At 31.8% G+C, this 16389-nt stretch overlaps 1 protein-coding gene across 7 annotated transcripts in view; it reads right to left on the reverse strand.

The window, feature by feature from the left end:
• Nucleotides 1–16389, reverse strand: part of LOC148281423 (adenosylhomocysteinase-like 1) — a 59801-nt gene that overhangs the window by 13656 nt on the left and 29756 nt on the right. For 2 of the 7 annotated variants that reach the window (XM_088226710.1, XM_088226707.1), the window contains 2 exons: nt 6857–7008; nt 142–341 (listed from right to left, as the gene is read on the reverse strand). In XM_088226710.1, the coding sequence (XP_088082836.1) occupies nt 142–341; nt 6857–6869 (213 nt within the window). In that variant the 5' untranslated portion in view covers nt 6870–7008. Of the gene's footprint in view, nt 1–141; nt 342–6856; nt 7059–16389 lie in introns of all 7 variants that reach the window. The other 5 variants (XM_088226711.1, XM_088226708.1, XM_088226709.1 and 2 more) reach the window with 5 other exon arrangements.

Consider the following 16389-nt stretch of genomic DNA (forward strand, 5'->3'; position numbering starts at 1 on the left):
ATACTAAATGGACACTATGACTGCTCAGATGTGTCATAACTGGAAGCTCTATCCTTCCAATTCCATCTCAACCCAGGAACAAACTTCCTCTCCAGCGGAGTGGTTACAAGCTGGAACAACTTGAAAAAATGAACAACTCACCTTGGCATTCTTAAGAGGCTTATCCTCGCTGGCTCTGGTCCTCAAGGCCACTATCCCTGGCATCTCCTGCTCTGCTATTTCAATCTCCCGCCGGCCGAAGGCGTGCTGGGCGATGTTCCTCACGCAGAAGTCGGAGAAGCCCTTGGAGGACTTCTGCTGCTTGTCTCGAGGGGGAACTTCATCTTCCGAGGAGCTGGACCCTGGAAGGAAACAGAATTGGTTGGTTTTCAGGTGTGATGCGTTCTTTTTGTAGAATTTTGTTTAGTTTTATTGAACTAGTATTCTTAAGCATGAATTGATCTATTGTTGCCTGACTAATGGAATAATAGGATAAATGGTTATTAGATATTTGCAGACTGGCTGGATTTCCTTCCTAGGGAGTCATTTATATATCAATTTGTTGCAACGGAGAGGAACAATATTTTTGAGAAGGGAATATGGAAGTCTAGGCATTTACAGGGCTTATGAACCGAAATGTCCCTCATTGCTACAAATGTAGATCTAAATTACTCCCAACGGAGGGAATCCAGCCAGTCTGCAAACCTTTGGACATACTCAAAACATTGTTGATTTAAGTAACTGGTAAAAGAAAAATAATTAAAATTGGAAAATTGTTTTCAGGCGTTGCCTAGTGGATGAACTGGTTCAGCCGGATGAATCTCACCCACAAAAGGTTTCAGCTCTTTTACTTCACAGAAGTCAACAGATGGAGAAGTTGAGGAAATATGGATGTTAAAACATAGGCAGAATAGTGAATGCTACACGACGTCTAAAGTGGACAATTAAATTGTAGATTGTTCTTATAATTTTGACACGGAACCTAACCTTAAATCTGCCATTATATTTGTGTTCATTTATCGCCAATTTTTTTTACGCCGGTGTCTCTCGGAACGACGTTTATCTGTATATTATTTTTATTTAAATCATATTTAAATACATAAGCTGTGAGCAACTCGATAAACTTGAACTACTTCAGAATACATGCATAAGGTACATTTTTGGTCTTAGGAAATATGACCACATTTCTGATTATCGTAGGCAACTGAAATGGCTCAAAATTAGACAGCGGAGAGACTATCACTCCCTCTCACTTCTGTTCAATGTACTTCATAGTCCTAACGCTCCTATATACCTGTGTGAAAAATTTCAACGCTTATCAGTTCACAGTTTACCTCTTCGTTCTCATTCTCAAGGCACTCTCTTAATACCCATACACAATTCCTCTTTCTTCTCTAACTCCTATAGTGTCCATGCGGCTCGACTGTGGAATCATCTCCCATCCACCATCAAAGATGTTACTACATTATCTCTGTTTAAATCACGTCTGAAGAAACATCTCCTTTCTCTTCCTTAATCTCTCTTCCTTTCCTTTTTCCTCTTTCCGCTTTTTTCCTTTTCCCCATTGAGTAATAGTTTTGATTTAAGGTAATTTATAAACAAATACGTTTATTTCTATTTTTATATATTTTTAACTTTTTAATCTTTTTTTTTCTCTATTGAATATGTTCTGTAACTTGAATTATAAAAATAAAACTTTTATTTTATTGGTTGGTTGGAAGAAATTGCCATTTGACAATAAGCCCGCCAATGTACAAATAACATTATGTACAAAAAGTTAAATAAAAAAAAAAAATTGAAAAATGTTCATATATGGGATTAATGGTGAATGTTACACAGTGCGTAAAGTGGCCACTTAAACCAGCCAACGACAGGTCATAAGCCCTGTAGCTGCCTAGACTTATATATTCTTTGTTCTTTCTTCTGCAGCCTTATTCTCTCCACTGCTGGATGGCGGATGGCGGCGTCTTCCAAACGTCTCCATTCCTTCCTATCACCCGCTTTCATCATCCACGTTTTACCGGCAATTGAGGCAATGCCGTCGACCCATCTTTTCTGTGGCCTTCCAACACTTCTTTTGTTCGCCCACGGTCTCCACATTATTATTCTGGCTGTCCACCTGCCATCATTTTGCCTCGCCAAGTGCCCTGCCCTCTGGCATTTCAATTTCGCTGCACGACCCAACAGGACGAGACATTTTCATTAACGATTATAAAATCGAAGTGGTTGATGAGTATATTTATCTAGGACACAAAGTCAAACTTGGCAAAGATAACCGCATGGCGGAGTTACCAAGAAGAATAGGGCTAAGTTGGGCTGCTTTCGGCAAACTTAAATATATTTTTGAAAATAAACAAGTCCCTATATACAATATTATTTTTGGTATGTATATATATTTACATATTTATACACACACAATTCTGGGTTTTTTATCCCAAGGGGGAGTACAGAGATGGGTAGAATTTTTGAATTTTAAGTCCCTATATGCTCGAAAAGACGAGTATATGAATCGTGCATATAGCCGGTGACAACATACGGATTAGAAACCATGTCTGTAACACAGAAAAGTAGCCAGAAATTAAAATGCACGCAACGATCAATGGAAAGACAGATGCTCGGTGTATGTCTAAGAGACAAAATAAGAAATGAAGAAATAAGGCGCCGAACCGGAGCCGTGGATATCATGGATCATGCAGCGAAATTGAAATGACTTATATATTAGCTTCTCTAAAATGTTCTTCATCTCTGTTGTAATATGTAAAATTTTTAAATGTTGGTTGAAACATTGGATTTAAATCTGTTGCAACAGAGAGGGAAAACATTTTTATATAGAAGTGTTCCACATCATTTGATGACGAAATTATCGACAGATATTACTTGAGTAATTAAAATTACATCTTGTGATATAATCTGAGTCACGTTTAAAGTATACAACTCTGTTGGAGAGTAGAAATAACTTTTAAGTACAAATAAATTAATTCGGGCGTACATCTCGGCCACGATTCGGTTAATAATGTCGATCGCGGCAAATTCGCTCGGCATGCTGTCTCTCTCGCACGCCGCGCGCGGCGGCCGCGTGTGTGCGAGCGAGACGGGGCACGGGCGTCCGTGACCCACTTCGAAACGGCGATCGAAATATTATCTGAATTTCTTAATCTGTAAATTGTAAAGTAAAATATTTACAACTTTTCTAAATTTTTGTAAACATGATTTGAATTAATATATATATATATATAGTTGGATAATTTATTTATTTATTTATTTAAATCTTAAAGTAGGGCACACATATCATACATATTGTTATGTGTGTTCTAATAATAACATTGCAAATATATTTAATTTATAAATTGTTTATCACATATGTCTTGACCATTATTTTAAATTTTGATATGTTTTTTTCTTCATAAATATTTTTTTCCATTTCGTAATACTTTTTAATTGCTTTAAATAAAATTGAATTTATACAGCGCCATTTTTGTGAAAATCACCTTAACTCTCAGGACTACTACTACTACTACTACCATCACGCCATTTCGCCGTAGGGGTAGGCAGAGAGAATGGACCGCCACACACGTCTATCCTGGCATACAAACCTAGCCTCTTCCACATTCATACATCTTGTCATACATGCCCCTCGGTTCTGTCTGCTTTTGACATGACCAGACATAAGATTTTGGTTTATCTGATCATGCCACGTCTTCCTTGGTCGTCCTCGTCTCACGTTGCGGTTCATTTTCGCCATATATTCTTGTTTTACCATTCTTTCGTCGTCCACTCGTTCTACGTGACCAAACCATCTCAGAAGCCCTTTCTTAATCTTATCAATTATACTTGACTCAGATTTACACTCTCGCCCGATTTCATCATTCGTAACCCTGTCATACATTGATTTCCCACACATTCGTCTAAGAGATCGCATTTCAACCGCGTTCACTCGGCTTTCATCCTTCCTCTGCCAGTTCCATGTTTCACTTCCATACATTAGTGTCGGGACTAAAACTCCGTTGTGCACTGCCAGTTTAGTTTCGATTGACATATTTTTATTAGAAATTACTGTGCTTAGTGCTCCGTTCATTTTGTTGCCCGCATTCACTCTTCTTTCAACATCTTTTTCTACTCTTCCATCTCTTGAAAACATGCTTCCCAGATACACAAATTCTTCTACTTGCTCGAGACATTCGTTGTTTACATTTATTATGCAGTCAGTAACCTCACTCCCCCTTTCAAATACCATCAGTTTTGACTTACTTTCGTTCATCGCCAATTCGCTCTCCAGGCATACATCATACATTCTAGAGACTATTTGCTGCAAATAGTCACTAGAATAGCAAATAGTCTGCAAGCAAATAGTCTATCGACCGTGAAAACCTTCGTACCTATTTAATAAATAGTATATATTTTAATGATAATTAGATATAAGTCAATATTAGGACATTTAAGTAATATGTTTGTACTATTTTTAGACTAAAAAAAAATTTTTTTTTAAATAAAATAATTTCATAATAATTACTACCTCAAGACTGGTCTACCTTAGTGATTGTATAAATCTAAGTTTACAACGCGACACAATCGGGACATTAGTGCATGCAAGCCATAGTTTGTGCTGTGCTGATCAAGGAACAGCACATTATTATTTCGCAACCGGCGCATCGGAACATTGAATGCCACTTGTTCCAGTAACGATTGTACATCAATTAAGCCATTTAGTAAATTAAACATAAATATGGAATCAACAAGCCAATCAGTTTTGGAATATGGAATAATTGGATGGGGATGTGCAAATGACACACTGATCAAACAAATAATATTTGCACAAAAAGGTTTAGTAAAAATTATCTTAAGAATTCCCAATCAGAACTAGCAACCTCGGTATATTCATAAATCTTAATATAACATCTGTAAAACAACTTTATGTAAAAGCTCTGTTACTATGCGCACACAAAGATTATTTTCTAACTTCCATTACTCCTTCCACAAATACAAGAGTTACCAGATACTCCACCCTGATGCTGCAAAAACAATTAAAAATTCATACAACTTTCGGTCAAAGAGGATTGGTCTACTACTCGGTTAAAGTGTACAATCTAATTCCATTGTCCATAAGGACAATTAGTAAGTACTCACAATATAAAATTGCTATCAAGAAATGGATAGTGGAGGTGGGTTGCGCACGGAGCGATGAGTGGATCAAGCCGAATAGGTAAAAATGTGTGTACTGTTTAAGAAATTTGGTCTACAGGTCTATATAAATTGGTTATGTTTTTTATGATTATTTTAGTTTATATTGCTTATTATGTTAATGATAATTATTTTAATTAGTTTAATTACGTACCAGTCGACAATGATATAATAACATTTTTTATAAATACAGTTTAAAGACAAAATAAATAAAAAAGTTTCTAAATAAAAATCATACATATTATTCAATTGTGTTACAACAAAAGGATGTGTTTATGTGTATTTGTAAGTGTAGATGTGTGTTTATGTGTATTAGTGTGGGAGTAAGTGATCAGGAGGGTGCATCATTAAATAGTAAGTGGGATCGTATCGCAGCCAGAAATAATAAGTCTTAATTTATTTTTAAATAAATTAAGGGGCATGTAAAATATATCAATCGATGAAAAAAAACACATTATAGTTAGAGCAAGAACGATAGAGGAAAGAGTGTTGTGCATAGTTACTGCTACAGACTGGCAGATTATGTTAAATTTGTTAAATAACTCATTTAAGGCATGTTTTACATATTGTATAACGTTTCCCTCGGCACGTAGGGGCAGGCAGAGAGGATAGAACGCCATAACACTATATCTTGGAATGCAAACCTCACTTTCTCTACATTCATACATCTTCTCATGCACGCACGCCGATTATTCCTACTTTTGACATGTCCATCTTCAAGTATTTGATGGACTCGATCGTGCCATGTATTTCTCAGTCTTCCACGTTTTCTGCATCCATCAACATTTGCATCGTAGATCCTTTTAGCAGTTCTTTCGCTGTCCATTTGCTCTACATGTCCAAACCAACGCAGCACCCCTTTCTTGATTCTGTCGATAATGCAAGTTTCAGACTTAGATAATTCACGAATCTCGACATTTGTGCACCTATATACATCGTTTTACCACACATTCGCCCGAGGGATCACATTTCAACAGCATTCAACCTACTTTCATTATCATTTTTCCAATTCCATACTTCGCTCCCATACATTAGAGTTGGCACTAGAATTCCGTTGTGAACTGATTTGTTTGCCAAAGTATATTTTTAGTGCACCGTTCACCCTGTTCCCGGCACTCACCCTCCTTTCAATATTTTTCTCGGCCTTTCCGTCCCTAGTAAACATACTTACCAGATACACAAATTCTTCTACCCGATTCAGAATATCTCCGTTCACACTAATCTCACATTTAGTTATATTTTCATCCCTTTCAAAAACCATCACTTTCGATTTATCAACATTCATAGGCAAATTTGTTACCAAGAATTGAAGGTCTTCTTTGCTGCTAGCAATAAGCACGGCATCATCAGCACACAGAAGACAGTTAACAGTTATACCACTCATTTTTGCTCCCATTCTTAAATCTTTCAGTTCTTTCATACAGTTATTGATGTATATGTTGAACAACCATGGTGACATTACACAACCTTGTTTGACTTCTTTCGGAATATTAAACCACGATGTGAATGACCCATTCACCTTCACACATGCTGTGCTGTCCTTATACAGTGACGCAATAGCCCTTGTCAGGTTACCATTCACTCCATACTCCGATAAAACCTTCCACAATTTATCTCTGTCAACTATATCAAATGCCTTTTAACAATATACAATATTAAAATTATTGGTAATTAGAGTTTACATTAATGTAAAACTTACACCGATGCGACATTTTGGAGTTGGGCAGGCAGGCTGGATCACTTTAAAAGTATTTTCATACAAACACAACACTTCACAATACACTTTTCATAATATACGCGGGAACTGTGTCACTTTTAGATATAATAGATGCACTTTAAAAATATGACCATCTTAAAATTAAAATCTATAATATTATTCATCCACAAGTATTCTGTGTTGTCTGTACCATAAGCAATTTAAACCTTATTGACGCGATTGTCACTGTAAATGTATCAATTTCCCTTGAGTCAATTTAACGAACGGACAGAAACGAAACCTATTTTGCAAAACATAAATGAATTGTTTTTTTTATATAAAAAAAAACTGGAAATGTGGTACCGAGGAAATAATTAAAGATAATGTGTCAGTGATTTCTTTACTTAAGGTTGTGGTCTAATATAGACATATCGTAAAGAAATTCGTTTGTTTTTTTTACTTTGAAGACAATGGATCTTCAGCCCTACGGGAAATTGTATACAAAAAAGTTGTCTTACGCGCGGTAAAAATTAAAGCATTTAATAGAACGGCGGCGGCGTTTCTTGAAAATGTACGGAAAAAATATTTCAATTAAAACGAACTTCTTAGAACGACGTCGCTAGTTCATATGAATCAACCAATGATAAGAGATTTGTGGAAGGTTTCCGGTTTACCTACCGTCAACGGATTAATAGGCAGAACTGACCGAGAAGAAACGGAAGAGAACTTATGTCGTCACACGCGGAGTAATTTTAGAAATACAAAACTTAAAAAATCATAGCGCAGATAATACGATTTTTTTCGGCTTAGTTTAACAGTCTTTTGAGAAAAAATATTTTTTTCAAAACCACTGAACTTCCTCATTGAAGATAACTCTGTTAAATTTTTATTGTAATCGAGGCCCAGGGTTCTGGGCACGTGATGGACAGTTAATTTAAATTTTATTTAGGAGCTGGGACGAATCAGCTAGACTGTTAATAATTTTATAAAGGAATGTGAGGTATATTAATGTTCTCCTTTTTTCAAGGTTGATCAGTTTGTGAAAACGTGCAGATAAGTCATGATTTGGAAATATAAGAGAGCATCGGAAATTCAAATGTTTTAAAAATTTGTTTTGTACTTTCTCCAGCCTGTCAATATAAGTAATGTGTTGTGGATTCCAAACGATAGACGCAAATTCAAGATGGGTTCTTACATAACTATAATAAAGATTTTTTATTGTTAGATCAGCGTATAATAAAACCTAACATTTTATATGCTTTTTCAATAATTTTATCAATATGTGATTGAAATGTCATTTTTGAGTCCAGAACTACACCTAGATCTCGTATTTCTTGGACACGGTGCAAGACTGTACCCGATAGGGAATACGAATAATCTATCGGATTTTTTATTCTCGTAAAGGTAATTGTTTTGCATTTAAGCGGATTTAATATGAGCTGATTATTTACACAGTAAGTAGAGAAGTTTTCAAGATCTTCTTGCATATCAAGACAATCTTGTAGGGAAGTAACTTTCTTGTATATTTTTGTGTCATCGGCAAATATTTTGTGTTCGGAAAATTTAAAGACGTTACCCATATCATTAATATAAAGAATAAACAATAACGGACCCAAGTGGGATCCCTGGGGTACACCGGAATAGCATTGTTTAAATGAAGACTGATAGTTTAATAGTGCAACTGATTGGAGGCGATACCTTAAATAAGATTCAATCCAACGTAGTAGATTACCGTGAAAGCCATAACATTTTAATTTGTGAAGAAGGATTTTGTGACTGATTTTATCAAAAGCCTTGCTAAAATCTGTATACTGAGCGTCGACCTGATGCCGGCTGCCCATTACGTTTAGAACCCTATCTGTAAATTCAGCAAGATTAGTAGAAACATTTCGCATTTTAAAGAAACCGTGTTGGTTTGGATCAATGAATTTGTATGAAAATTCGAAGTATCTTCGTCGGTAACCAGTAATTGAACATGTTTAGAAAAAAAAATTGTAAACAAATCCAATTTATTATATAAATAAAAGACGAGTGATACTTTAATCCGCAAATTTGGAATATCCAGTGACCGGTTTCATCGCTTTCGCGACATCTTCGAGACTGGTATCTTTATTAAGGAGTTTCGTGTATTTACACAGTACACCGAAGTAGAATTACTTAATGAACAGATAACACACGTGCATTCTCTCTTACTTTACCCATTGTTATATATATGTTTACTTGTGACTTTTTTCCCTTTGTTTTCCAGAAGTAATAATTTACAAAAACCACACTCACGAAGGATGGGATACTAAAAATAAAATAAAATACTTAAACTCATTAAAATAGCATTATATCAACTCATTAGTTAACCCGATTTTTTTTTTTATAATGATCCTTAAGATAAAAATAACTTTATTTAATTTACTTTCATATAACTTTGAATTATCTATCCTTACCTCTGTTTTGTATAAATACATGGAACGCCTTAATAAAGATACCAGTCTCGAAGATGTCGCGAAAGCGATGAAACCGGTCACTGGATATTCCAAATTTGTGGATCAAAGTATCACTCGTCTTTTATTTTATTATTATGGATAACTCATATAGCGCCATTTTCGTAATAAAATACCTCAAGGGCGCTTTACATGGTGATTTTATTGTTAAGTTAATTTAATTGAAGCTTTTAAATTTGTAATTTAATTAAAATAATTTATTTTGCTGTCACGTGCTACGGATTTATTCAAATGATTTAGAGAACAAGTGGGTTTTAAAATTTTTCCGAAACATCACTTCACTTTCACAGCCTCGCACCTCTGCTGGGAGAGCATTCCATGCCATGGGGCCTGCGACCGCAAATGCGCGTTCACTAAATTTAGTGCGCTGTTTGCGTAGAGGTAGAGGTTTATACAGGGTGTTCTTTAAACCCTGTCACATCCGAAACCACGATGATCAGCATGGGCAAGAAGACATATTAGCATATTTAAAAAAATATTTAAAGCAAAGAAAATTTAAAAAAATATAATATTTAAAAAAACAAATAGTTGCTTACTTCTGCAGGGTGAGAAGTGAGGGTAGCGCGGAGCAGTATCAGACTCCCCCCTCCCCCCTCCTCGTTTCTCCCCTGCAGAAGTAAGTAACCATTTGTTTTTTTTCATATTTAATTTTTTTAAATTTTATTCGTTCTAAAAAAATATTTTAGTGTGTCAATATGCCTTCTTGCTCATGCTGATTATCGTGGTTTCGGATGTGACAGGGTTTAATGAACACGCTGTATAGTAAATTACAATGAACTTCCATCAAGAATTTTCACTTACAAACTTAAATGTTGTAAACTACTTGACTAAAATTGAGACTTTAAAACTTGTGCACAAAATAACACTGGGAAACATACAAGACGACGACATAATATTAGTCAAAAATGCTGACATACACAAATATAACACCAGACAACAACAACACTATCATATTGAAAAAGCAAAGACAAACATAGGACAGTAAAAAATACTACATAATGGACTTAAACACTACAACGACCTACCTTACTACTTGAAAACTTTTAATGGAGACAAATTTAAAATCAATCTGAAAAAGCACATGATGACTGAACTAACTAGACTAGACGAGACATAAAATGACTAGACAATATTAAATTTCTAATGTAACCCTAACGGGTTTTTTTAAATTGTAAATAAATAAAAATAAAAAAAACATATTCTATTTTTCATACAGAAAACTCAATTTTACTTTGTGCATAAAATTTAAGATACTAATATTATTAATATTTATTTATTAACGGACATTGTCCATGTAAACAATTTATAAGGTTTAAATATTACAATAAAAGAGTAGTTTAAAACATTTAAAGGAAAAAGAAAGAAGCATTGACAAACATAAGGGACATCGAGACAAGATCTGGACTATTTATTTAGTGCTCGTTTAAATCGTTGTTAACTTACACCAAAAAAGTCCAGATCCTGTCTAGAGTTAACAATACGACAAAGGCGGGTCATTGGAGAATTTAGGCCATAGTTTGTTCTATGCTGATCGATGAACAGTACTTCATTGTTTCTCAATCTACGAGTCGGAATATTGAATTTTACTTGTCCCAGTAATGATGGAACATCGATTATACCATTTAGTATGCCGAACATATATATGGACTCAATATTAGTTCTACGTTTTTGTAGACTAGAAATATTTAACATTGACTCTATTTCAGCATAAGAATAATTATCTCTCTCTAGTCCGAGCATCCACGCTATTTTTCGAAGCGAGCGATGTTGGACTGATTCAATGTGATTTATGCGATCGACATAGAATGGAGACCAGACCACTGAGACATATTCAAGAAGAGGGCGAACAGTCGAGCAATAAAGAGTTTTGATTGTACGGACATTAGTAAAATCAGAGGATATTCTGTTAATGAAGCCAAGTAATTTCAGTGGTTTATTTACTGTATTATCTATATGCTCGTTGTATGTCAGTTTATAGTCCAAAACAACTCCTAAATCTCTGATGGACTTGACTACATCAATTACATTTTAACTTCGCATCAGAATATGTACCCAGGTTGTATTTCACGCAGAATTGTATTCTTAATTCGCCGGACACATAAATACGGCTACAACTACTCGGTTATAAATTTTATCGGCGAGAAACGTAATCAAGCAGACATTGACCGAGCGTAAACATTGATAAAAGCTAACTAAGCCACAATTATGTAGGCGACTTGAACGTCACATTGTTTACTAAGTGAACGCAGCATTAATTTATATGCGATTTACGCACTCGGTACTATGGCAAACGCCACAAATGTCTAAATATAGACTCGGCAGTCGGTAGCTATAGGGAATTGAGAAAATGACTAATTAATTATGTAATTCTCAAAATATTTAGTGTATTTTTTACAAACAGAATATCTGAGTGGCTCAAAATTAATAAACTTCAGCTTAATGCTGGAAAAACAAAATACATGAAGTTAGGAAAGAAAAAGCCAAACCCAAGGATGAATGTACTTATTGATAATGAAACCATAGAAAAGGTTAATGAAATTAAATATTTGGGGATAATACTTGATTCAAAATTGACATTAAATGCAAATTTTGAACAGGTTAATAAAAAAATATCAAAAAAAATATTTTTCCTTAGTAGATTGAGAAATAAATTAAATAAAGATACTGCAGAACTAATTTACAAAACAATCATTCTTCCACATATAGATTACTGCTCAACAATATTATTTTTAGCAAACGAAGGAAATTTAAATAAACTAGAAATTTTACAAAATAAAGCGATGAGAATAGTTCTTAAGAAAAATAAATATAGCAATGTAAAAAAAATGAGAGATGAACTAAAATGGTTATCTGTAAGAAGGAGACTTAAATTTAATATGTTGATATTTATACATAAATTTTTTCACGATAAATTACCAAAATATTTTAAGGATAAAGTTGTCTTAAACAAAAATTGTCATGAATATGCTACTAGACAAAAGGATAAAATAAGACTACCATTATTGAAAAGAGCTGAGTCGCAAAATTGTTTGATGTATAAGGGTTTAAAAATGTATGATGAGATGCCTGAATGTATGAAGAATGAAAAGTGTCTGAAAGAATTTAAAAATAAATGTATAAGTTACTGTAAGGAAATGTAAATATAAATAGATGATGTAAATGTACATAATAGTTTATATTAGTTTTAATATTAGCTAACTTAAGAAATAAATAAAAATAAAAAATTTAAAAAAAATATCAAGTGCTGCGAGCATATAATTAAGAATAGTCTAGAAGGAGCGTAAAATCATATTTGAATACATCGGACTGTGTCCAATAATTCCCCCACGTAGGCACACTTTCGCCGCGCGCATACTTGAGTCACCGGGTAATATTGCCAGATCGCGATTAATATAACCATAACACAAATGTAAGGTAAAAAAAACAATTTTGTTAATTTTTCCAAAATTTTATTGTGCACGCGGAAACATTGATTGACACCATTTAATAAGAGTAATTGAATTAATGAACTTTGAACTTAAAATATAAAACAAATTTTATTTGACATAAAACGGATATTTTTACATCATGTTAAATAATATTTGATGTTTTAAAGATAATTTCGGTCAAATCTCCACCACAGAGTTGTTTAATCCGAGGTCCAATTTTAATTAGTTCTCTCATTAGATGAGCAAAGTAGGGGAAACAAATTACTACCCTGGCAACACTAACGAAATTTTCTTTTTTTTTCTTAGACTATTTGACAAATGGGAAAATAAATCATTTTTTAAGTAATGCATTTGTTATATACACATTTGTTGGCTAATTACACATGAAATGTGATACCATCCTGTTTCTTTAAGATCCCAGCAGTATTTTTACACTTCAAAACGACACAACACGGCATAGTTGAATTAAAATCGGGAGTTGTTAAAACGGGTCAAAACGTAAACCTACTCATTTATGAGTAGTTGAGTCGCCTTCAGTTTGATATGTGCGTATGCGGTTTCCGGACTATTCTTAATTCTATGGCTGCGAGGTTTGTCTGAAATTTAATATCTTTATATATATAATTCCTCTGTACGTATGATGTCACCGCACTCCTCCCAAACGGCTTAACCGATTTACGTGCGGTTTTCAGAGAAATATAGATCTTTGCGCTGTGCGTGTCCGTAGATATTAAAATCTTCAATCGCATATGTAAAAAAAAGTTAGGAGCATAAATGTTTTATTTATCGATCTACCAGGGTTGCATTCGAGGAGAATGCATTTGCAAAAAAATGGAAAGATGTTCTTTTTTGTGTACAAAAAAAGTTTGTTTTTGAATGTTTACAAACAAAATTCGCTTTTTATGGATCCCAATCAGATTCTTTCCTTACATTCCTTATAATTCCTTCCCATTTATTTATTTTTACTCGATATTTGGTAATACCAAAAAAATATTAACTGACATTAAATACATTTTTAAAAAATCGCATTCATGATTAAAGAGCACCCTTGTTGGTAAGAAGAGCCGTGTTTGACATTTGCAAAAATTATTCTATATTTGAAAATTAATTATTTTATGTTTTGGAATTTAACCATCAACAAGTACCTTCTAAAATTCAATATTTGATATTAATAATTTTTAGTTTTGGAATTCAATCATGAACAAGTACCTGGTACCTACTTATCAATAAAATAAAAAATTCCAAGTAGGCAAGCCAGCGTCTGTCGGGTCCACTAGTTTAATATAAAATGATGACTTGCTTCATCGGTCGTCGATCTTTATTTCAGGTGAAAGCATTGCACGTGTGTGTATCATCGATCAATGGACTAAGAACCCCACATATCTGATATTTACAGGACTTGTAATAGTCAAAATAATTATTGTACCATAAAATTTGATACCTCTAACAGACGCGCGGCAATCTTTCAGTCATATTTATTACACTAATAAAGAAACAGTATTTGGAACGAGATTTATTACTTATCAATGTTTGAGGTCAAATCTAATAAACTTTGAGGTGTGGCTAAGATACTCAGAGTAAAAAAGGCAACAATGCGTCAACTTACTTACCCGGGCTTAAGGGGGGTATCTAGCAGGGGCGAACCGTGTATAGAAGCGATTATGCTTAGCTTACCATTATATTTGACTAACCATAATAATGTTTTATTGTAAATTTATTTACGAAAAAACAAATAAATAATTACCATTTATTTTAAATCATTTCTACCGTTTGTATTTTTATCCTAATATAAATATAAATATTTATAAAGCGCGCCCAGCGCCTGCGGTGAGCCAAGAAACTAGCCGATTATTCCAGCTTATTTTTTCATACAAATAAGTATACTATATTTTGAATGTATTAACCTCAGTGCGGGTTTTTTCTCATAGATAAAACTTGCAGATTACAAAAATTATTTGAAGATTCTTGATTTGGAAAACAGTATTTCAAACATTATTTCTTAAGGACTATTTTTCTTTGAGATGGTACTTTTGACATAAGAACATAATTACTTTCATGCGTCATATTGCAGGACATATAGCGCTCCACGCGGACGTTTTTAGCACTAGTAATTACTAGAACAATTCGGCCAGTTGACATTTCAATTGAATACCTAATATCGACTGAATTGATAGTGCTATTTTTTTTATTTATTTTTAAATGAGAATAATATCTAGAAAAATTACAACAAAATAATCAAAATATTAACAAACTTAATCTTATATTAATGATGAATTATAACAATTAAAATTGAAAATTAAACGCCGGAAGTAATAATGACAAAATATTTTACATAAACCTAAAAATGTAAGATAAATTTATTGTAAAAAAGTAAAGAATTAATTTAAACATAATTATTTCAATGACACAATTATTACAAATCATAATAGGGAACAGTTTGAACTTAAGAAAATATAAACAGAATTTATTTATTTATTTTATTTATTTTATTTATTTTATTTATTTTATTTATTTTATTTATTTTATTTATTTTATTTATTTTATTTTATTTATTTTATTTATTTTATTTATTTTATTTATTTTATTTATTTTATTTATTTTATTTATTTTATTTATTTTATTTATTTTATTTATTTTATTTATTTTATTTATTTTATTTATTTTATTTATTTTATTTATTTTATTTATTTTATTTATTTTATTTATTTTATTTATTTTATTTATTTTATTTATTTTATTTTTATTTATTTTATTTATTTTATTTATTTTATTTATTTATTTTATTTATTTTATTTATTTTATTTATTTTATTTATTTTATTTTATTTATTTTATTTATTTTATTTATTTTATTTATTTTATTTATTTTATTTATTTTATTTATTTTATTTATTTATTTTATTTATTTTATTTATTTTATTTATTTTATTTATTTTATTTATTTTATTTATTTTATTTATTTTATTTATTTTATTTATTTTATTTATTTTATTTTTATTTATTTTATTTATTTTATTTATTTTATTTATTTTATTTATTTATTTTATTTATTTTATTTATTTTATTTATTTTATTTATTTTATTTATTTTATTTATTTTATTTATTTTATTTATTTTATTTATTTTATTTATTTTATTTATTTTATTTATTTTATTTATTTTATTTATTTTATTTATTTTATTTATTTTATTTATTTTATTTATTTTATTTATTTTATTTATTTTATTTATTTTATTTATTTTATTTATTTTATTTATTTTATTTATTTTATTTATTTTATTTATTTTATTTATTTTATTTTATTCAGAATTGATCAATAAACAATTTGTACAAGAAAAAGGCTGACCTAAAACGATTAGGGCAGGTCTGACGGTCATAAAAATCAATAAGATAATGTTTTAAATTGAATATTACAACCAGATTTTTTTATATTTTTTTTTATTTAATGCACAAAATACACAATTATATGTTTTTTTTTGTCCCGACTTGTTAGAAAATTCCGCGTTAAGTCGGGACACTTCGATATATAAATCAAAAATCAAAAATATTTATTTACATATTAAAACAATATACAGGTCATCAAAAAAAAATATGCAAAATAATCAAAACAATA

This window comes from Micrasema longulum, unplaced genomic scaffold, assembly GCF_059751315.1.
Source record: "Micrasema longulum isolate JH-2025_06_02 unplaced genomic scaffold, ASM5975131v1 h1tg000462l, whole genome shotgun sequence".
NCBI lineage: Eukaryota > Metazoa > Arthropoda > Insecta > Trichoptera > Brachycentridae > Micrasema > Micrasema longulum.